Source organism: Chelon labrosus (assembly GCF_963514085.1).
Source record: "Chelon labrosus genome assembly, chromosome: 1".
NCBI lineage: Eukaryota > Metazoa > Chordata > Actinopteri > Mugiliformes > Mugilidae > Chelon > Chelon labrosus.
The window spans coordinates 22532728-22557476 of NC_140337.1; the positions used below are offsets into that span (position 1 = coordinate 22532728).

Genomic DNA, 24749 nt, shown 5'->3' on the forward strand with positions numbered 1-24749 from the left:
GTAAAACTCTGAATAGATAATCAATACAGTGTCGCCACGGTCTGTGCAGCCTGTGAGGTTGATGGAAAGTTCCTCTGTCCCAGAGAATGGCCTTGAATAAATGTGCGTGCATAGCCGTGAATATGTTTACGTTTATCAGGTTTCCTGTATGCACACGTATTGATACGAAGAGGAGAGTGTTGGCGCGTCTTCAACAGACTGCTGACTGAGCGGCGAATATGTTGCAGGACATTACCCTTTGACCTGTTCGACCCCTGACCTTTTGTTTTCTTCTCCCTCTTCTTTCTTATCGTCTCGCAGGTAGTGCTGGTGGGTTCCTCCGTCAACGAACGAGATCAGATGCTGTTCATCAGCACGGACGAGGGCTCCTCCTTCCAGCGGCAGTCCATCGCCTTCACGCCGGACACGCTCATCTTCCACCCCAAGGAGGAAGACAAGCTGCTGGCCTACTGCAAGGAGGGCAGGGTGGGTATCACAGGGAAACAAATCCCGTAGCTCAAAGAATGAACAAAAAGACATCATTGATGTTACACCGGGGAGGAAAAAAAGCATCAGTGCAGCAATGAATTAAATTTCCATTTTCATACACACCAGCGGAACACGAATCTCAGAGAAAACTTGCTGTGTGATTTACCGTACGACAACAGCTGCAGGGCAAACCTCCTTATTCAAGTGAAAAAGAAACCAAACAGTTGCCTTATTCAAACTCTCACACACACACACACACTATACTGAAGTATACTGTTGCAATCTCACTTGGCTTTCAGTAGGAACGTCTTTGGAATACAAGAAAGAAAGTTTGTATACGCCTCTTCTACCCTGAAATCTACTAATATCACTCTTGGATGATCTTTCAAATGCACAAAAGGTCTTTTTCTTGAAAGATTTGTTTGATTGTGGGGAAGTTTTTATCAGTTATAATAACGTTGCACTTCTCTACATACTGGAATTGTGGGCAACACTGCAATTCCCTAACCCTAACCCTAACCCTAACAGACAGTTTAGGCTTCTGCATCAATTTGATGCTTTAGCTATGGCGACAGCCCAGACCCTACACAGACCCTAATGCCGTAGCTTGACATGCACCTCCCCAGAAATGTAACTACACATTGTCGCAACGCAGAACACAAGAGCTGTGATTGGTCCACTTGGTAGTTGCATGTTTCCTGCTTTAGTATTTCCGGCTGCTTCTCCATCTCCGTCAGTGGAGGAGAGACCTCAGCCGCCGGTTTCTGAGCGCACATGCACAATTGCACGGCAGATAGCGCTACGTGTCTCTTCATGTCATACACTTGCTGTTTTCCTTCCGTGATTCTAACATGTCGGTCCAGCCTGAGCCAACGCGGAGGCGAACGCACTCGTACCGCCGCCCGATGTATTACTTATGTGCTGTTGCTGAGGGGCACCGAGATGATTCAGCTGATGAGACAGGCCCACAGCGCTGTAGAGGAAGAGCTACAAGACGAGACCAGCGTTGGTTGAAGGCGTACACCTGCATAACATGCTGAACTCAATATACCATCACGTCTCATTAATTTGGAGTCATTAATACGCGACAGATGCGATGTCTTTCAGCCTCTACATTCATTTAGCTGCTTTACTACAACGGTTTCCGACAAGGGAGTCATGGCCCAGTCAAGGGCTTCCAGCATCTTCCAACAAAGAATGTTATTATCCCACCAAATATTCAGTTTTTTTGCTTTAGTCCTGAGATAAACTCAACACTTTCATATTCTTAGGCCTCAAACCCCTTCAAATAACATTCAAATGGAGATCTCACTTACGTCCAGATGAACTAAGGCCATAACTTGAGGTGAGGGAGCCTCTTTAAAGCACTGGCAAACAATGGAACAACTTTTTGTTTTCCCACTAAAAACCAAATGCACCAGAAAACAGGGAACAGCAACATGGCTTCTGTTTCTTAAGAAATGCTACGCCGAGTGTGAAACATAAGCAATCAGTTATCTTCACCTTCACTACGGTTATAGTCATTGCATTGCACAACCGAGAAAGTGTAACAACCAATGTACCTTTTGAAGGAATGTGACACTTTAACCCCAGATTTGTCATTTAGTTTCCTAATTTTATTTGCTTTTTCAAATGTCCTTCTAGTTTTTTTATCATTATTTTTTTCGTTTTGAACTATTCACTTAGCTTTGAAGCCAGATCAGCTTCGCTGCCTACAGATTTATTTATGAGGGAAAGTTGGTGTGGAACTGATTATGCTCCTGCAACGATCTAACTGGCCAGTCAGATCACCCGGGCTTTGTGCAGCAATGAACGGAAGAGTAACAGTATCCTAGTCGTCCATTGCACTCGGAGAAGTGAGTTGGCAAAGTTATTGGCGGCAAAATAACTTTAAAGGACGGACATTTGACGTATGTACAATACACTGCAGCTCTGACTGGTTGTAGGACTATCCAAGAAGATTAGCTATTACTATTAGTAGCAGTAGTAGTATGATTACTAGAGAATGTATAGTTAAGTTTCCTATATCATGGAATAGTTATGTTGCAAAAATGAAAAGAAGTTTAAATAAAAATCTAAAACTTACAGATATACAGATGCAGAAAATGGTAGTGGAGAAAAGTGTGCGTGCCAGAATTAACTCACAAAATCTGTGTTTAAAATCTCACCAGAGACCTGTGTTGTTTTGCCGTCACCATTCTCCAGACAGTCAAACAAAGGTAAAACACGAAAAAGAGCACCTTTGAAAAGGCACATTCTGCATCGGTAATTAATGCATCAACCCAAAAGCACAACAGAGCAGACGACCGTGAATCACTTCCCACCGCTTTTACGCAAAACTCTGTGTAATTACAGTTTTTCACACCAGGTTCCTGCCCTTAATTGAATGTTTTGGGTTTTTTTATTTTTTATTTTTTGCAAAATTTTGAAATTTACAACACAACTAAAAAGAAATGATAATGCATAAGGTCACAAATGGGATATAGATGAGATGTTTGATGGATACAGACGGGACAAAAATTCCAATAGTTCATAAGTTTAAGCTTGCCCAACTCCTCCTCGGCTTTAATAATTTACACGTAATTAAACAAGAAATTCAATTAGGTTTTAATCTGTTCCATATGGGCAGGCCGCAGATGGAAACGAGGAATCCATTCAAACAGAACAAGAGAAAAAAAAAAGATAATCGTGTAGCTGGAGGAGGATGATGATGTGAGGGTGCGTGGAAATTAAGGTGTGCGAGGGCGGGCGTCGATTTCTATCGAGGTCGGCCTCAGCTTTGCTTTCTCATGGCCAGAGTGGTGCGTTTGAAAGGTGCTTCAGGAATAGCTCTTGTCTCGTTTTTTTCTGATGACCATGGACGAGGCATAGTTTCGTGAGCGGTATGAAGACCAAATCCGTGTCTGCGGTAGAGGACGTTTGTGTGGTGGAATCCTTTTCTCCTGCTCCGGAGTGCTTTCAGACATCAAGGATAGCTCGGGGGATCAATAGACTTTCATTATGGGCGCGATCAATGCAATACAAGCTCGGGCTACGCACACACACACCCACACACACACACATGCAACAAATGCATATTCCCCTCTTACAGCTCATGAAAGGTACGAGCACACACATATGGACACACACAAGCACCGAACCTGTTACCATTAATAATTAACTGAGCTCAGTCTTAACTTGGCGGACCATGAAATTCAGTAGTTTGATTGGGTGAACTTTTTTTTTTTTATTATTATTATTCCCCTCCAGACTCTCAATTTATCTTCCAATGTAAAGGATACAGCTAGTAATAGGTTTGCTTTATAATTTAATGCTACATGCTTTGAGTGGGTGTTTTTTTTTTTTTTTTTCTTGTCTAATTATGGTCTTTCTCTCTCTGTGTCCAGCTCTTTGCTTCAACAGATTTGGGCCGCAAGTGGACTTTACTTCAGGAGAGGGTGACCAAGGACAAGATCTTCTGGTCAGTTACATTTTTTTTTGTTTTATTTTTTTGTTGGATGAAATTTATGTGCACTACCCATAGATTGTATATAAATATGGACAATGCATCTCCACTTCCTTGCGTTGGCCAAACTGACACTATTTTCCTGGGTATACAGCAGCCGCCATTTTGCGACTTTGGAGCCAGAGTCTACACTTCCGACTTTAAACTTTTTTTTTTTTTTACAACTCTCACAGTCCCATTGGACCGCTTCGCGGAGTGGTTGGCATTATGTCACATCCTGTTTCTATAGCATCAAATAACTAACTGAAATGAAACTTATCCAAAAACACACAACATTCATCAGTATTATATTAACTACCTGACAGAATGACAGAAACTGTCCTTGAAAAAAATAAAATAAAAAATTGTCATGTGTTTTAGTGTTTTAGTTTGGCCCAAGTCCCATCCACTAACATGGAGGGGGTGGAGCTTATGATCTCTGCTGCAGTCAGCCACCAGGGGGAGCTCTACTTGCTTTAGCTTCGCTTAAGAGGAGCAGTTCCACCGTCCATCTTTATACAGTCTATGGCACTGCCTGAATACACATCTAGCAGACACGCATATATCCATACACAAAAGAGGTTAAACATATTAATATTGTTAAACAAACAATATTACATAGGTTGAGATAATGTAGCATAGGCTGAGGCTAATGGATATAAAGCCCAGATGTGTCTATACAGTGAGCAGTTCAAACTGTTTTTGTGCTGGTTGAGTCCTTATATTTGTATTAGAATGCATTTGTTTTCACTGGTGTACCTAATGAAGTGACAAGTCTGAAAACCTTATAAGACAAACACACGCAGAGTAAAGATTCTGAACAAGCTTCGTGACACGATAACCTGAACTCCTGCAGAGTTTATTTTCCGAGAAGATGTGCTCTCATTTAAACAATATAACCAGAGTTAGAGTACATCCCACATTCTAATGCTAATAAATTAGTTCAATTAGTTTGCCGTAGTACCGATAATGCCTGCTCTGGTTTTTCTTAAATTAGCAATTAGCAAGGAGTTTAGGTCGTAACAGCTGGAGTTCGTGCAGCAGAACTTTTTTATAGATGGATCTTTACCCACAGCAGGAGAACGTATGGCCTTTCCCAACCCATTTTGTAATATTTCACAGCTTGAGAGCTATCTTTTCGCTCTCATTTTTATTTTATATCATGCATCTCTTTTCTTTCTGTCCAACTTCTTTCCTCCATATTTGAATCAAATTAGCTTCTACTTATTCATCCCTGTCCACTTTGCTTTAATGCACAATGATGTCTTAAAATGTGCATCGTTTAAAATACAATTGACTACACTCTCTCGCTCTCTCGTGTTTTGAAGGTCACGAAGGTGTAGCAAGCTCCCCTTAGTTTGCTTCCCCCTCTTCGGCAGCAGCAAATGAGTTGGTTCACACGTGTGGGCATCTGTGATTTATACCACCAACTGTAACGCACAAATCATCCCCACTCTGTACTGTAAAAAAAACAAAAAACAAAAAAACAAGAAGGTAGGAAAGAGAAGGAGGGAGGGCAAAAGAGGATGAGAAACAGTCCTAAGTGCTTCTTACTTCAGACTGAGTTGACTATTCAACCTCAGAGCAGGGATCTAAATGTGAAACCTGGACCTTGACCCCTGTTATCAGGGAAGTGCTAGTAGACTGACTTTAAATCATGGTGGAACAGTGTGGGAAATATATTTCTTCGCTGTCTTTCTGTGATTGACATGACATGTTGAATTTAAATCACATGTTGGTGTGTTAAGAATGGAGGTGTCCATGGTTAGCCTAGCTTAGCATAAAGCCCGGAGGTTGGTGGATTTACAGTTTTAATGTTTAGACCTAATGCTGGGGATAAAAAAATCTAGGAGTTCCAAAATCCTTCACATGAATGCCTGTACACATTTTATGGCAATCCAGCCAGTATTTGTTGAGATGGACCTGCTAGACCAAGGGTGCCAGATCGCAATCGACCGGTAGATTATGATTAGATCAGATTGCGCAGATAAATTGTTAGTCTGTCATCTATCCTCACTATGGCATTTGAAACTTGGTTGGTGTACAATACAGTGAGATCCCCCATGTATGCGTGGCCAAACACGTAAGCTGCTAAGTGGTTAGCCTTCCAATTTATATCGACTAAAGAAGGGGTATAAAACATGTTTTGAGGTATTAGACCAAGTAAGAAACCAAAAACTTACTACTTCCATGTGAAATCGGAGGAGGAACATATTGAATTCTGTTGTGCCTTAAGGGTATATGCAGTTAGGCAGCATATGCCAAGTATGTAAAGTAACATTAGGACCCTTAGGAAAAAGTAGTATACTTGAAGTTTATTTTATTAAGTATACTTGAGTATAAGTATAAGTATAGTAAGTATACTACAGACCATGTACTTGTAGTGTATCAGAAAGTATACTAATTTAATACTTCTTCCGGCTAAATTGGAACGTTTTAAGTATATAAAAGTATACTTAAAGTATACTTTTATAAGTAAACTTAAAGTATACTTTTATAAACTAAAATGTAGACTAGAAGTATACTACCAGTACACTAGCAGTATATAGATGAGTGTACTTATGGTATACTAGAAAGTATACTAATTTAATACTTCGTCTGGCTAAATTGGAACATTTAAAGTATACTTGAAGTATACTTTTATAAACTAAAACGTAGACTAGAAGTATATACCTAGTACACTAGTAGTATATTGAAGAGTGTACTTATGGTATACTTAAAGTATACTTTTATAAACTAAAATGTGGATTAGAAGTATATACCTAGTACACTAGTAGTATATTGAAGAGTGTACTTATGGTATACTTAAAGTATACCTTTATAAACTAAAATGTGGATTAGAAGTATATACCTAGTACACTAGTAGTATATAGATGAGTGTACTTGTTGTGTACTTGAAAGTGTACTTTTGTAAACTTAAAATGACCTTAAAAAGTATAAAGTATACTTTTATAAACTTAAAAATGTTCCAATTTAGTCCGAAGAAGTATTAAATTAGTATACTTTCTAGTACACTACAAGTACATGGTCTGTAGTATACTTTCTATACGTATACTTATACTCAAGCATACTTAATAAAATGAACTTCAAGTATACTAGTTTTTGCTAAGGGTAAGTATGAACTTAGAATTACTGAAACTGAAAAACACAATTTTTTGGTATTTTACTAGTTTACCTGTCATTATACTACAAGTATACTTGTAAGTTTGCTTAGCATATCACTTGTAACATACTATTTATATACTTGAAATATACTTCTTCTAGTATTCTCTAAGTATTCTTAAAGTTAACCCATACTGTGTGTGCACTAGACTGCATTGTATTTACAAAATCACAAGACAGAATGTTGAGAACAAGTTTGATATATTTATAGAACACTTTATAACATACAGTGTATTTACAAATACCTGCTTAAAGATGTGCATTTCAAAAACAAAGAGCTTCTATGAAATCAAGTCCTTCTTTGCTGAAAAATTAAAAACGTAAACAAAACAGTGTCTGCAACTGAGAACTGAAGTCCTTCCTTGTCAAAAGAAAAAGGTAAAAGAAAAGTGCACGTCTTTGGAACCAAACATAATAAATACCTTGACAGAAACAAAAACGTTACTTTTATGACTTATTTTCAGCTACTTGCTTGGCATAGCTTATATTGTTGCATTTCTTTCTTCTGATTGGTCTCACATCTTGCATGGTGGTGTCAGGGAACTTGGCCTGGACATGGACTGTGAGGGAAAAAACACAAAACATTACTTCAGTGTTATTTTTATTCACCATCCACAATGAACACAATTGTTAAAGAGGCATGAAGGACGGTTTATCAGGTACATTTCTGAACTTAAATGCAATCAGGAAAAAAAAAACTCTATAGAGGGAATGCATATATGTATATATATATATATATATATATATATATATATATACACACATATACATATATATATATATATATATATATATATATATGTTTACTGAGGCAAACAAAAATAACCACTAAGTTATTTTTTTTAGTGCAAAGGGCTCATGAAAATAAAACATAAAAATCACCATCCTCTTCAAGGATGTCAGAAACCTGCAGAACATTAGACAAACATTAATTGCAAGAACTTATTTGTGAATTTTTACACTAAGAAAGAGTTGAACATTTTCCCTGTATACCCACTCTACCTCACCACTACCAGCAGTGGCCACTGGTAAAAAGTCGCTGTTGTTTGTGTACTTTTGATTTAAGGTCTGCTATGATAGCAGACCTTGCAGCTTCAGTATACTTCTCGTATTTATCTTTGTGCAACGTGTTGTAGTGGCGACTTAAATTGAAATCTTTCAAGGCAGATTAACGTCTCTAAGCAGACTAAGTACATAGGTTTGCTTTTAAATTCTGTGAACAGATAATCTTCTTCCCATTTCACCTGAAACACACACACTATTTTCTCGATCAAGTTTTCTCTCTCCTCCGCTCTTAGCCACGGCTCAACGTCTCTTCTTCACTGGTAGAGAAATCCCGGTGGAAGCGTGTATGAGGCGGCGTCTGCATTAGAGGCCATCTAGTGGCTAACTGTGTCATTACAACTGATTCAGTGCCGCAGAGGACACATTTTTATAATTATCAAAAATTAATCTAAAGGCCACTTCGAGTGAGGTCGCGGGCCGTGTGTGTCCCCGGGTCGCCAGTTGCTCATCCCTGAGCTAGACTGAATGACAGAGTGGTAACTGATGGAAAACAATGGGCAGCATGCCGGCGGTGACGTCACGTGCAAACAGCTGGGCTATGACAAAGTGACAGATTAAATCAATGCTATCAAGGTAACTGGGAAGAAATATAATGCAACAACTTACCACCAAACATTAAAACCTTTGCTGGGAAAAAGGCTGGACCATCTGACTTTTCTCTGCCTTTAATGTCCCACTTCGCCTCCATGTCGTTTTCTCCTTCTTTCCTTGTTGAGAACGGGACCGTTGGTTTTTCTTTGGAGAACAAGATCGTTACCTGCAGCGGTGGACGCCAGATTGAAACTAGGTTCCCATTGGCTGCCAGGTAGGGAGGCGGGAACATGGACCGGAAGTGCAAAGCGCGACCCTGTGACAGCGAGAGCTGGAGGAGCTTCTGAATTAGCTCATTAGAACATCGCGAAACATCATAGACCTTATAAAATACATTTGGAGGATTACACAGCAGAGATTCCAAGGACTACCAAGTACAGATGGAAAGTAAAAGTAAGTAACAGATAATGATCATGATGTCTAAGATCAGAACACAGTAGCTAGCTTGCTGCTTACAGTGCAGCAGAGCTTTATGTTCTACAGAGTTGGTAGAATATTCCATTCCATTACTTTCCACACATTATCATGTGACTAATTTTATATTAAATGACCGTTTCCAGTTGCATATTTATGTTGAACTGGTTTGATATGTAAGAAAAATCATCATCAGTTGAAAAGGTCAGACTGAAATGTAATGTTTTATTTTAGTTTATTTGGGGACTATATAAATTACTAGTTGCATTAATTTGTAATACATTTAGTTGAGCAACATTGATTGAATTCATCAATTTGTATCCTAGTTTTGAATACATATATTGTTTCCCACAGAGAAATTAGAGATGATTCAACAGTAGGAGCTCCTCCACACTTAAGCTTTTGGATACTGCCTTTCAACAGGTAAATACACAATGACACAGTTTGTCCAAGTTATTACAGACATCCAATCTTGAAATATGTCAGGACATATTCTGTTGCCAGGATACATTGCCCCATGTATCTTGGTAACTTTCTTATCCTGCTTGATTGAATTTTAAGAATCTGATTTATATAATACTCATCAGAGGGCTTCCAGTGACACCCTCAAAAAGTGTCAACAGTGCACACATGTAGTTTACTGTACATGTAGTTAGAGGTTTGCTGTAATAGTTGAGTGCATTCATACCATCTAACAGACAATTTATCTTAATTGTGGTACATTTTGACCTATCCTCTAGTCCAACCCAAGTGTAGACGAATGACAACATTGTCAGCACAAGGCAAAAGCTACAGCAAACCACCTGCACAATTTCAGTCATCGTTTTATGAACTACATTTTTTCATTCTCTTTCCTTGGTTCACATGTAGAATGATAATAACGATAACCTAATCAACACAGAAGAACACTGGAGTAACACTTCCAGCAGTGAAGAAGATGATGATGAAGTCCACACTGGGAACCCTACCACAAGTAAACTGGATGTGGACATTTCAGACTAAAGAAGAGATACAACAGTGCTGTATGCTTGAAAGATATCATGAATCAGACAGGCCTGTATGTAAAGATTCACAGTACAAAGTACTTTATATATGAGAATAAAACAAAACGAAACTGTTAATGCTGTGTGGCCTGACATGATTAAAACTAAATGTGTTCTTGTTGAAATAGATGATGCTGTGTACATAACACCATTGTCAAACTCTTATGAAAGGGACTAGAACTTGATCAATAAAGTCAAGTCAATGTTTCTGTTGTTGTGTATGTTTTTAAGGTATATAAAGATAATGCTAGTGAACACACATACCATTTACTGTAAACTTTTAAAGTTCAGAACTATATGATCTTGAACATGTAAGTTTCTAACAGGGGTAACACCTCAAAACAAATTATGTAGTGAAAAAACATTTTTATTCTGCTAAATTAAATATATGCACAAGTCAATGACTTGATCTTATTCTGTACTTGGACTAAGATATACTAAGTAGTAGTAGTATACCAAAGTACAAGTATAAGCTTTAGTCTTAAAGTATAAGTGTAAGTCTTAGTATATATATACTTAGTCTTAGACTTTTCTTTATACTTTTCAGTATAAGCTAAGTATACTTCACTATACTATTCTTAAGTATATGAAATATAGTATATGAAAAGTAAACTACTAGTATACAGTACTACCTCAATTTTAGTATGAAATAAGTATACTTGTAGTACACTTGAATAAACTTCTTTTTGCGAAGGGACGATATACTAAGTATTAGTACTTTGTGGCAGAAAGAAGTAAAAAGTATACCAAAGTACAAGTATAAGCTTTAGTCTTAAAGTATAAGTGTAAGTCTTAGTATATATATACTTAGTCTTGGACTTTTCTTTATACTTTTCAGTATAAGCCAAGTATACTTCTCTATACTATTCTTAAGTATATGAAATATAGTATATAAAAAGTAAACTTCAAGTATACTACCTCAATTTTAGTATAAAATAAGTATACTTGTAGTACACTTGAATAAACTTCTTTTTGCTAAGGGGATTTATTAAGTCGCAAAAACATTTCTTTAATGTAGGTAGATCATTTTGACTTGGTCATTGTAAAAGTAGTTCACAAAAGTGTGTGGACACCCCTGCGCTAAAAACAGACTGACTAACCAACGTAATTTCCGTTCTTTGTGCTATGACGCTTTAGGCTGTCTTGCTATCAAAGTATATAATACTACCACTGAATATGAATTAGTTCCCATTAAGTCCTGTAACCACAACTCCTGTGCTGAAACAAAACGTAATTTGTTTTAGCCCGTGGTAATTTGCTTAAACACAGTTTTATTCCGGAATATACTCCTCATGATAACACTATGAATTGAAATAATATAGGCCTTAAAGGGTGATATCAACATAAGTGTTCCTCCACAAGACAATTGAAACATACCCCACAAACTGAAATTATGCTATTCTTTGATGACTAAAGTACTGGGGGAATGGATAAACAAGCAGTCATCAATCTCTGACTAGTGAAATTTGGCAGAGGTTAGGATTTATCTGTTTGCACACACAACAGTACCAAATCTGGCAACTTGGCAATGGCACTGTGACGATAAGACTCTGGGAAGCTGCACAGTGTCTGGTCGTTTGCCATTAAAGAGTTCCTGCATGTAAATCCTCCATTCATGTGTATTCATGTAGAGGTTATATAAACAAGGGACAAAGTATTGATTGTTGAGTTTCACAACCCTCATCCCCTGCATGATGGTCTTTCTGCCTTGCTACCTTCACAATAACTTAACTGAAAGAGTCGTAATCAAACAGAACTTTTACCGTCTTTCACTTTTCATTTCGGTTCAGCCTTGCCACTTTCATAAATGCTGAGATGTCTCTCTTTTGTCCATTGTGAGTTAGCACTGGTGAACAAAGTAGAGCATTTGCTGTAGCAGCTAAAGAAATATTTCTGTCAGTAGTTGGTGGAAACCAAGAGATGAGGTTGAAGGACTATGAATTTTGGACTTACGTTCACACAGCGAATGAACACTGCAATTGCAATTCGTCCACGCACATAAACAACACACCTGGTCGATTACCAATGACATGTGATTGTTTGGGTGAGTTAGTATAAAGATCGAGAAGAAGGGGTGAATTGTAGCATCAACCTAACACCAAATTTTAACCCAGGAAGCTGAAGTTTTTGTTGACCATTACTTTTGCACATGATTGACCTGTGGTCAATGTCTAGGTAACTTAACCAAAGAATGCCCACCCAAATGATTTGAGGAGCAAGGTGTTCCTGTGCTAGAGCATAATCAGTTCCCAACAGAGCGACAAAGTCAGGCTGGCTTCAATAATAACTTCCAGCAGCCGCTACCAGCTTCTATCTAGCTTTCTAGTTTTCTAGCTAGCTTTCTAGCTTTCTAGCTTCTACACCATTTTCTTGGCTACCATGGTGATGAGTCCTGCCCAGCTGAGTGGGCGCCTACGTACCCCCCAAAAAAACCAAACTGAATCCACAGCAGTTATATTTCTGGTGAGGTCAGGCCGCTAAATGCTAACATGGACGCGTACCCTAGCCTTCACTATGATTGTTAATACATCATGGGTATGCAAACAGCTTTCATACACTTATGTGAGACTGATATCAATGTGTTTAGCGCAACATTTTACTTTTCACAACTGGATTTCATTACGTTCTAGTTTGAATAGTTTACAATATTATGAACATTAGCAATGCCCACATTTGTATCTAAAGATGTGGTAGACTGCTGTATTTCATTTGGCTCATATAATACCGTATTCAGGCGTATTGGCTGTATATGGTAAGGTTGCCTCCTCTGTAAAGAGAATCCCACATGTGCACATGTGACTGTGCATACAGTTTGTGTGTGGTCAGAGAAGACAGCGTTAGCTAGTTTTTTGGGGATCTGGCTTTAGCCTTGCCTGTGGCCTAATAGTCATAAAAGCAACAAGAGAACAGGAGTCTGCCAGCAGGCGCACATAAATCACTTTAAAAACAGCACATTAAACCCAATCTGCCGCTGGGGTGGTCTGGCCAAATGTGTTCCGGTGGGTCTTGTTTTTTTGTGATACCAGGCTGTTGAGTTTTTGTGTTTGTCATCGTGAATGAAAAAGAAACAGCAGTTCTTTTTTAAATTGAGCTGGCATCTCGCAGGATGACAACTGACAACAAAAACAAAGGCGGGTAGGTGATAAAAATGAAATGCTGTGAAAAGCACGCGGATAAAAAGCATAATTGAGCGGCAGTGAAACCGAAGCCGGGATGAAGCTGAATTCCCACACAAAGGGATGTTTTCGCAGCATGTTTGTTTCTCTTCTAAACAAATCTACAAGATATACATAAAGTATATCTCCCTATCAGCATTCCCCTGCTTCTCTTTCAGTCCTGTTAATCCATCTTCTTTAATTTCCACGACCAAAGTAGAAGAAAATCCGTGATGAAGGTCTAACTGGACCAAAACATGATAAATGATGTATCGCGAGTGCAGAGTGTACATTCAACTTGGCTGTCCTTGGCATTTGCATTCAAGCATGCACTTTTATGCAGAGTAACCTGCACTGACTGTGACAGCGAAAGGTTCAACTACTTGATCAAGGACACTTGAGCCCGTCACAGAGGACCTGTTGGCGATGGGTACTCCAGTAGATAAGAGAAACATGCTGCAAGATGCATAATGAGCTCTGCAGTTCCTCCCCTTCCATTCATGGTGACCTCTTGTGGTCGTACGAACTACTGCATTACCTGGTCTACACTCAGGGTTGCCCTTATTGGCCACATGAACCTGATTTTATATATGTATAACTACACCAACAAACTTGTGCACGCATAGCACAATCAAACCTTAGAGCTACTTGGGGATAAAAAAAAGAAGAAGAAGACGTTAATTAGACCTTTCAACTTGCAATTACTTCGTCACACATGCTGTTTCCAAGGTAGAGAATTAACTGTACTCAGATAACTGTCATTGCTTTCACAGGGATTTAATGAGTTAGAAAAAGCTCCATACAGTTTAAGGGACTATTTTCAAACTTGCCTGACGGCAGTAAGCAATGATGATTTTGAAGTTGTATATATTTTTGCTCTTTGGGTCCTGTGCTTGAGCTTTTGTAACTCAATTCGTACCCAAACCTAGAGACAACGCAATAATCTAAATATTGGACAAAATCTACATGAGTTCATTTGAATCATTTCTTATCCATCAATCCAATCATTTTTAAAATTGTTTGTAAAATATTTAGTTTTCTTTCTACGATGCATGCGCACGACAACTATCATGCAGTTAAAGTGGAACTACTGTTTTTTACAACGTGGACCTTATTTCTGGCATAAAATACGGTCATTTACTCACCCATATAACTTTTGTGTCATTTGTAGTTGGAGATATTTAGATCTGTGTATATCCATATAGTGGGGTTGAATGGGGCACCGAAACGCAGGCCCTAAATAACGCATTCATTTCACCAATATTTAAAATTGCTATTTTTTTGCAACATGGCTGAATATTTTTCCAATTCTGAGGTTGTGGACGAACCATAGCAGTAGCAAATTACAGGTAAACAAGCCGACCGTCGCGGGTGCGTGCAGCGCTCAGAGATGACATCATCCAGGTCAGAAGACATCATCTGGGGTCTGTAAGTCAATCTACAAACCCCGGTTGATAATAACAGGTAACTCCAGACTCAACAGGGAATAGCACTAGCCTACGATAACAACATATTGGTGAAATGAACGAGTTTCGAGGCAGATAATGTGTTATTTAGAGTCTGCGTTTCGGTGCCCCAGTCACTCCCACTATATGGATATACGCGGATCTAAATATCTCCCTAACGACTAAAAAATGACATAAAAGTTATATGGGTGAGTAAACAATCGTATTTTATGCCAGAAATAAGGTCCAGGTTATAAAAAACAGTAGTTCCCCTTTAAGGTTAGGCAACTAAAACAGTTTAATCAAAGGGTATTTGTTGATTACAAGTAAGTGATCCAACAGGCTGAGACCCATTCACCACCCCAACCTCCACACTCTAACTTTACCCACTGGAAACTGGAGGTTTGGTTTAGTAAGGAGAGCATTAGTTGGGATTTCCCTTTCGTACTTTTGTGTTTCCACTCATACAACAGCATACTATGAAAATGAGCTGTACAGTGTTAGAAAAACAGAAGCTCACTTAGTGACCATTAGATCAGTGGGCCATTCATTGACTTACGTTTGGTCTGATAAAGAACACACCATGAGTAGTATGCAACAGTAAAACAATCATATAAATAAATCACTGCCTTTTCATAGTTAGTTAAATATCTTAGTATTTTGTAGCTTGATCAGACAAAAAAAAAGCATTTTTAGACATCTACTCACACGTTGAATGATTGATTGCTGAATTCAAAAAACACAATTAACAAAAACAGTCATTTTTAAATCCCAGCATGTTACAGGGAAAATGAAAATGACATTATAGCATTGTCACTGTTGTATGTCTAGTACTACTACTACAGTACTACAAGTATTTCAATGTTCTGTAGCAGCCAAAGGTATGGACGCACTCAGTCAACATTAAACTTTTGCTTTATTACATGAAGATATGAGTTAGTTCATACCTGCCCCAGGAAACAGATAACAATACAGTTATACTCTTATTAACTTGATTTGTTCCCTTATTTTGGGGCATTATGTCTAAATTAGTTTTATGGGAAACGTCTTGTTTTCTCCTTCCCGACTGCTGGACTCCATACATCAGTTTTACATGTGTTAAAGTTGCGGCATCACTGATTTTACTCTAGCAAATGAGGGTTAATCGAACCAGGACCGTAAATAGGATTGCCTGAACTACATTCATAAACTGTTCACGGGGGTCGCCTAAATTTGTCTTGGCTGGTTTGAAAACGAGCTGTAAAATACTAATACAGAGTAGATCAAATAAAGTTTTATGGATCATTTTATGTGAGTCGACCTGCACAATACCTATTCTACTGCCTGAAATCCTTGGCGTTCACAGTTCACTAGGCTAACCGGCCATACTGATTGAACTAAAGAAGCCTGAACCTGAATCCCTTTTTTGTGTCCGTGATTGATCTTCTCCCCTCATAACTCTCTTCCTCCCTTACCTCCCCCCCACCCCTCCACGGCCTGCTAATTGCTCATAAAGTCTCTTTTATAGGGAAAGTAACGAGGTTCTAAATCTCCACTCTATCTTTACGGGGCTGGGGAAATTTCACAGACTGCGCCACGCAGTTCTAATCAGATGAACTGCTTAGTTTACTGCTCACTGAAGGGCACGCAGAGCCACTGTACTAGAGCATTATATATCAGTGGCTTCTTTAAAAAAAAAAGTGAACGAGCGTATAAAAATTTTGGGAGGCTTTAAAGCATGCCAGACCAGGCTGAGTTCATGAGTGCGCTTCCCAGGAAGAGCTGAGCAGCGCATATCTACTGAGGTACCTGAAGGGGATCAAAAGATATCTACGGAATGCTCACATGCTCTGTGGCTGCACGCTAAAATCAACCGTTTAGTTTTACTCTATCCAAAATAAATAGTCTCCACTGGTTGACATGTTTTATTTGCCTAAAATTGAATTAGTTCAAGAATTTCCCTAGTAGTACCCTTAACGGCAGAGTCGGGTAAAGTAATCTAGGGTAATCTTCTTCTATCGAGACAGAGAGGCAACAAACAGCCATGAAAGTTGAAATAGCACATGGTTATTTCTAGAGATAGGAGCGTTGATGACTGATGAACTGGTTTCCAAAAGAGAAAAAGCTTCTAAAAGTTAATTTGACTAAAGCTTCAAGTTGTTTAAGGTTAAATTGGGGATGTATTGTGATTACTGTTAATAGCAGGTCTTTAAAGTACTTCTATTCCACTGTAAACACCATTACATGCCCATACACCACCCCAACCTTCACACAGTGTATTCATTTGCCATATAATGGACACTTGACATAGACTGGCAACCTGTCCAGGGTGTACCCCCACCTCTCGCCCAATGACAGCTGGGATAGGGTTTGAATCCATCGGCTGTCTGGGGCTTTTCTGTGTGGAGTTTGCATGTTCTCCCTGTGTCTGCGTGGGTTCTCTCCGGGTACTCCAGCTTCCTCCCACCGTCCAAAGACATGCTCATTAGGTTAATTGGTGATTCTAAATTTTCCGTAGGTTTGAATGGTTGTCTGTCTCTCTGTGTTAGCCCTGATAGACTGGGGACCTGTCCAGGCTGTACCCCACCTCTCGCCCAGTGACAGCTGGGATAGGCTCCAGAGGACAAGTGGTTACAGAAAACGAATGAATGGACACTTGACTTCATTTTTTTTAAATGTTGGCTTTGAGCCTCCCGAGGTGCAGAGCCAACCAATAGAGATGTTTTCTTGTCTGTGCTTTGCGTCGTTAAATCTAATTCTCTGTGTTCCAGGTCCGTGTCAGGCGTGGACGTGGATCCCGATCTGGTGCACATGGAAATGCAAGATACAAGTGGAGGTGCGCTGATGTTACATCTTCTCATTCTTCGTATTGTACTTTTTTAGGACTTGGCCACACCACAGACCGCAATCGTTGAATGTATTTTGAATGTTGTGGAAAACTGAAACTGTGTGCAGAGAACACAAAGAGAGAAGGGTTGTAACGGCGCCCTTGTGGTGTTTCTTTGACAACAAAATGAACTGCATGCATAGCTGAGGTCACAGGGCAGATATTTGGAAGGTTTGCACCATTAAGGCGTTCAGTGAAAATGTTCAGCATGCTCTGTTTAGAAAAGTATAATTGCTCTACTGCATAAAATCGTATTTGTTAACCACAAATGAAGCCACTGAACTGTATGGACATTATCCATTGCTAGCTAACAAGTCATTAAGCCTCAACACAGCCCGAGCAGATAAATAAATAACAGTTGGTTGGTCCAGTTTTCATATATCCTTCGACGCTTGGTTCAGATCTATTCTGAAAACCAGATTAACTCTTCTGTATTACTTGCTGAGGTGAGATTTAAACATTATCTTCCCACGGAGGAAGCACTAGTTGCCTGCAGTTTAAATGCAGGTAGTAGAGGAGCATACCGGTTGACCTTGCTGTGGGTGAACTGGTAGTGTTCATATGTGAGGGGACAATAGGGTATTAATGGGGGGACTTAGTGCCCTCCGGGACATGGACAGCGGATCTGGATTATCATATCAGCAGAGTGACAGACGGAGGGGTTTGCACTTAACTCCCCGTTACCAGAGGGCCAAGAGGGTAATAGAAGTGTGTGTTTGGGATTGTGTGTTTGCCATTGTGGGGTTGTAAATGTCTGCATGTGTTCAGAATCCTTATCAACTGGACTTGGCCTCCTGGGAGCCTCGCAACCTACATATATTCCCCTGCTCTAAATAAACCTGAGCAGGCAAAGTCAGAGAGGAGTGACAGAGGGTGAAGTCCAAATTGCAGGATATTTGCCATTCCACACTCTGTTTCTCCATAAACCTCCCTTCTATAAAAACATAAGCACCTCCTAAAAGTTGCACTGCTTGAGGATACGTGCCGTGCTTTTTAACAAACGTGCGAAAAAAAGATGCCGCCTGCATTGTGGAAATCTGTCAGACGGAACAAGGCTGTCTGTGTTTGTGGAGGGTTGAAGAGGAGAGGCTGCCTCCCTGGGCCGGCTGCCCAGACATGGGCAGGCACCGCCACATGGTCCCCTCCCCTCCCCTCACGGTTCTCATTCTCCTCCTCTTTCCCCGCTCCTTCCTTTCTTGCCCTGCTAGATAGATAGTCTAGGGGGCTGGAGCAATCAGGCATGCTAAACCAATCTGTTCACCCCGCGCCTTACTCCACCCCCAGCCCGTCACATGTGGCACGGCCAAGGTTAAACGGTGGCACGCTACGACGAGCGACGCCGAGTCGGGGGAGTCTCTGCGGAGACAAGGAACTGTGCCCGTGCTGTGTCAGGGGGTGTTGTGTCTGGGACCGCTGGCTCACTAGAAAGAGAAAGGACTCGGTGGTGGATTGATGGATGAGCCCGGTGAGCAGGGAGGTTGACATGGAGTGTGTCTCTGCATGGGTGTCATTAGGGAGACTGATGTGTGGGAAAGTGTACCTCGTCATGCGCCGATACACACATGCATGTATGCATTCACGCATCGTCAGACAGAGACATACTGTACGTACATGTGCACGCACACTTCCCTACTAGTCCATGTAGTACTAATATTTAAACATAAGTCTCCACACGGTATAGAATTGTTCACATGTTTATTTACTCAATAAGCCCCTATGTGCTACCAAACCACCCCAGTTGCACAGGTGCAGGAGAAATATGTGCGTGCTCAGCAAGCGAGTGTGTTTGCAGGTGTGCGACGACAGCAAGTGGCAGGAAGAAGCGTATGTGCCACAAGCTGGAACTGAACACTTAGCCCGATCTAATAGTTTTTTAATGAGTTCTCCGCCGTATGCCACTCTGATTAAACGTCCGGACTTTTCAATAAATTAGCCGGTCCGTTTGTTAAACCCGGCACCTCTTGAACACCGACGACGCAGAGGAAAGAAAAGTACAGCGCCGGCTGCTTACACGTTCTATTGCTTTTATTCCAGTGAGAAATCGATTTGCTACACAGTTAGTAGAAAAAAGAGCTGCTGTCAACATGAATTCACTTAAATTTTTTTCTGTTAAAACATTCATAAACTAACTACAATGACCAACACAATGTGAAGAAACACCAGTAAAGTTATGTCAGAGTAGGCTGTTTATTGTTTTGCAGAAATAGCAACAGAAGCTAGCATGCTAACCAGCTAGTGGCAGCCTGTCTGATACCGTAATACAACTAATACAAGATGGGTTAGTGAGTTAATGATGTGTTTAGTCTAGACCATAGACAGCATAAAGATGGACGGAGGAACTGCTCCTCTAAAGTGAAGCCAAAGCAAGTAGAGCTTCCCCTGGTGACGAGCTGCTGTATAGGTCATAAGCTCCGCCTCCTCCAAGTTAGTAGATGGAACTTGGGCCAAACTAAAACACTAAAATATACGTCAAATAATTATTTTTAGGTAGTTAATATAATGTTGATGCATATTGAAGTGTCAATTTTTTTTAGTTAGTTATTTGACACTATAGAAACAGGATGTGACATAATGGCAACCACCAATTGCCATGCCAACCCCTTCATAAAACGGTCCCATTAAACTCTGGCTCCAAACTCTCAAGATGTTGCCGCCCGTATCCCCAGGAAAATAGTGTCAGTTTGGCCAATGCAAGGAAGTGTGACCTCCATATTTATATACAGTCTATGGTCTAGACTCAGGCTTTGTTCAGACCTTACAACATCCTGGTGAATTATGATTGCAAGTGGTCAGCGTAAAGCCCAGGTGTGAACACACCCAAGACAAACTGAGGTCGCATTAGGTGCTTATGTGAGATTTCAGGGTTCAGTTATAATCTGAGCTTTGTGTGGGTCTGTCAGGGTAGAAATACATGAATAAATATAGATTTCAGTGAGAGATGTGAAAGTCAGTGACGCCATTTTTTTTACGGTAAAGTTCTGGTGAACACACCTGCCAGTATTTTACCGTAAATTTTTTACACTGCAGGTCAGATATTAGGTAAGGTCTGAAGAGGGCCTTAGTAAAACATGAGAGGAAGAAATTATAATCATAGTCTATGATTATGACCTTTTGTCAAACTTGGCTGAAGCACTAGGCATGAGACCTTGAAGAGCAGGATGGGTGGCAGAACCTGCAGGCTAGGATTTGCTTTTAGCCTCGCCTCCGCTTCCTTCCTCACACACTGCTTACAGTAGCCACGGACATTAGCAGCCTTGGTGTGTAGTAGGAATGTTAGTGTTAAAGAAAGGTACAACGCCAACACGTTTCACAAGTGCTCCTTTTAGGGAACTGTACATTGCCAGGCAATCTCTGACAGAAGAGGGGTTTGGAGCTCGTGCTGTGAAAGTGTACATTAGGCTGAGTTTACCAAGCGAGCTATTATTGCACACTCCAATCCTCACTAAGTATAGGCTGGATACTGGCCCGGACTGCCTCCATCCGGCAAGTGTTTTCTTTTTGTGGGGGAAAGTTGGCCTTGAGTCACTCTGTTGGGAACTGATCATGACCTGGCAAAGATGTGTTGAGACAACGTGGTGATGGAAAAAAGAGAAACAGCGATGTAGTCAAACACATCATGGCAGTTTGGGAATTAATCGGAATACCGGCATTAGTATAATTTGCTACAGTCACTTTCTTGCAATGAAAGTAATGTCACTCCTATTTTAATATTCAAGTAAGTGACTCTCTTTTAACTCTCTTGAGGAGCCATCAGTCTTCCTATTAGTTCTCGGATTTTATCTTAGGGTTAACCCTAGCGCTAACCCTAACCCTTACCTTAGTTTTTATAAATCTCTTTGGAAGATTTGGAGACTCCCTGATTGTTGCTCCATTTCCGCCATCAGCACAATCCTGAGAAAGTTCTTCTGAAGGATGGATTTCCCTGAAATTTACCATGTCCTTACGCTTGTCCTCTGGAGGATCGTGGGGGGGCTGGAGCCTCTCCCAGCTGTCGTAGGGCGAGAGGCGGGGTACTCCTTGGACAGGTCACCGGTCTATCACGGGGCTAACACAGAGAGACAGACAATCATTCAGCACATCAATGCTACCCAAATTTACCAAATACAGTATGTGGTTGAAACGTCCACAATGGGCGGCACACTGGTGTGGTGGTTAGAACTGATGCCTCGCAGCAAGAAGGTCCTGGATTTGAATCCATCGGCCGACTGGGCCTTTCTTTGTGGAGTTTGCATGTTCTCCCTGTGTCTGCGTGGGTTCTCTCCGGGTACTCCGGCTTCCTCCCACCGTCCAAAGACATCCTCGTTAGGTATATGAGTGCGATAGACTGGCGACCCGTCCAGGGTGTACTCCGCCTCTTGCCCAATGACAGCTAGGATAGGCTCCAGCCCCAACCACGACCATATACGTTTAAGGAACTTGTAGATCATACTCATCAGACTCATTGTGATCTGGTGTTTTCATTTTTAAAAGCAAACCCTATTTGAAGTTGTCAACTGAAGGTCAAACACTTAGGGTTAGGGAGGTGCCATCTGAACTTATAACCTCACACGTGTGTGGTTGCAGGCTCGAGAGTGTTGTGTGTGCGTGCAAGCGTTTTCCCTGCCGCCAGCTTGTTGTCACCTCTGGGAGGAGAGTAACGGCTGGATTTCAGCAGCCAATGTTGCTGATGCAGCTGCTGCTGGTCGAAATTCAATAGCGCGGGGGGAGCTTTTGCAACAGGCGCTAACCTCTGTGTGTGTCTCTGTGAGGATAATCCCTCCTGGCCATTTGGATGCTGGGATGGCTATATGTCTATGGGAAGCTGTCATATCTTACAGAGTCTGGAAAATGATGTCTCAATTTTTCTAGTTTTTTTCCTCTCATATATATATATTTTTTCCCTGTGGCTATAAACTTGTTTTATGTACTATATGTAATGTAACATGCAGAATTAATTTCTTGTCATTCTTAACCCCTTCATCTCTTATTTTTCCCACCTACTACAGCCTTCACAACTATATCAATTCATCTATAGTGCAGATATTGCTTGAGTAATTACTTAAATAAGCAATTAAATTCTGCATAAGCAGTATATTTAAAATGTTAACACAAATAATTAACAAGATCATGTCCTAGAATATAACATTTGAACGCTCAAGTCAAGTGGCAGTATGTAAGTGGCTACGTAAGTACCTGGAAAGTAAGATTTTCTCTTTCTCTGTTTCTTTTGTACGTTACCAGCAGTAACCATTCTTCTCTGCAGGCTACCTGTACGTCACCTGCCTCATCCAGAACTGCTCGGACAAAATGGTGACGGCCCAGTTCCTCGGCAAGATCGATCACAACTCCCTGCTGGTGCAGGACGACTACATATTTGTCAAGGTAGGCATCGTCAGCTCAAAGACCGTCGTTGTGAGGAAACGTGTGAAAACCCCACAGCTTGTTTTTGACACATCAGCCGGGCAGAACTTTTTTCTCGCGTGGTGTCCGGCAACTGTTCTGTGATTGGTCAGGAATTGGAAGTGGGCTTGGTTGATGCAGAAATGCTAGCGGCCGCTCTGTGAGCTGCCAGATGCTAATGTTCGCGGTGTGACCGCTAATCATTCCTGGGTAGAGATTGGCATACTGTGTGCAGGTACATGCTGAATGAACGGCGTGATCCGACGGACGCGGCCGTCAAAACGACTGGCCGACATCTAAAAATAATAAGAAGTGCCTCTTGTCGTCCGTCTCCCACAGTCCTTGGTTTGCTGCTAGAGTTTCTTGTGAAGTATAAATGACCTGGCCAGAACGAACTTTGTTCTTGTCCTCACAGACCTAGGAGCGAGAACAAATTTCTCGCATCTCGCGGCGTACGTAACAAGAAGGAAAATAAAACAAGCTGAACAAAAAGTCACTGAAATCAATCTTTCCAATCCCATTTGGCGTCGTCTCTCCAGGAGTACTGGAAGAGACACACTCTTCTTGTTTTGACTCAAGGCAGTCGATAGCAGTCTGTTCTCACTGTAAATTGCGGAGTAAAGCCAAGCAGACAGTGGCATCTCCCAATCACCGCAGACGTGTTTGTGTGTTTTAAATGCACAAATGTCTTTCACTGGCTACACAGTAGCTATTACTTAATCACTACTGTCTGCACCTTTGAGTTAGTCTTTGTCCATCCTGCACTTCCCTTATTGTTTATTATAATTCAGCATTTGCGCACAAGCTGTATCTGTCAGTGTATCTATTCGGCATGTGTTTGCACTCTCTGCCGTGGCTTCCCGTCTTTTTTCACTGATAAACCCCGGCTGCCCAGATAACATAAAGTACTGTCTGCCCGAAATGGAAAAAAAGAACCGCTACATGGGACAGTGTGCAGAATTAATCTCGCCTTGTCTATAATTGACTTGCCTTGCGGTACGGCACTGCACTCTCTGCAGAAGCCGGTAGCCGAATCCCATTTGCATGTGATAACAGCAGAATATACATGAGCTGGTGCACCAGGGCGGGATCCCCATAGTGGGGGAGAACAGTGGCATCTTGTTAGAGTGTGTTCATGTCTATTTATGAGTGTTTAAGTTTAAGTGCGTATGATGTGAATATGTGTAGATGGTGTATTCTGTGTCTGTGAGAAGAATTAAATCCTTGTTAGGCAACAATAGACCGGCCCATTATCCTTTAGGGATTATCTTCCAAGTACTGGAAGTATTACTACTGTAACTACTAATGTAACTCCTCCATATCAGATATAGGGACAAGTATGTGAACAAGGGCTAATCGTCAACCAGGAATGTGAGACATGAGATTTAATTTAAGTCAGAATGGTCATAGAGGTTCATAGGTTCAAAGTTCACAGAGGCGCCTCTCAATCATGAGCGTGTTTTGCCCTGGGTTTCATCTCATAGGCTACAGGGCTCCCAATTGCCTTTCCTTCAGATTGGAGTGGATTATTGCTGCGTGGGAAGAGGACCTTAAACACCCTAAACAGGATTGCAAAAAAAAAAAAAAACTGTTTCTTGGATTAGACTTTCATTTCATAGACTATAGTTATCTTACATCGATCAGCCACAACATTATGACAGTTGAAGTAAATTACAC

At 40.7% G+C, this 24749-nt stretch overlaps 1 protein-coding gene across 10 annotated transcripts in view; it reads left to right on the top strand.

Annotated features, from left to right (window-relative positions):
- The window catches only part of sorcs2 (sortilin-related VPS10 domain containing receptor 2), a 327128-nt gene that overhangs the window by 254034 nt on the left and 48345 nt on the right, over positions 1 to 24749 (top strand). For all 10 annotated transcript variants that reach the window (XM_084547581.1, XM_084547578.1, XM_084547580.1 and 7 more), the window contains exons 4-7: positions 301 to 465; positions 3855 to 3928; positions 17578 to 17642; positions 22936 to 23054. In XM_084547581.1, the coding sequence (XP_084403707.1) occupies positions 301 to 465; positions 3855 to 3928; positions 17578 to 17642; positions 22936 to 23054 (423 nt within the window). The remainder of the gene's footprint in view (positions 1 to 300; positions 466 to 3854; positions 3929 to 17577; positions 17643 to 22935; positions 23055 to 24749) is intronic.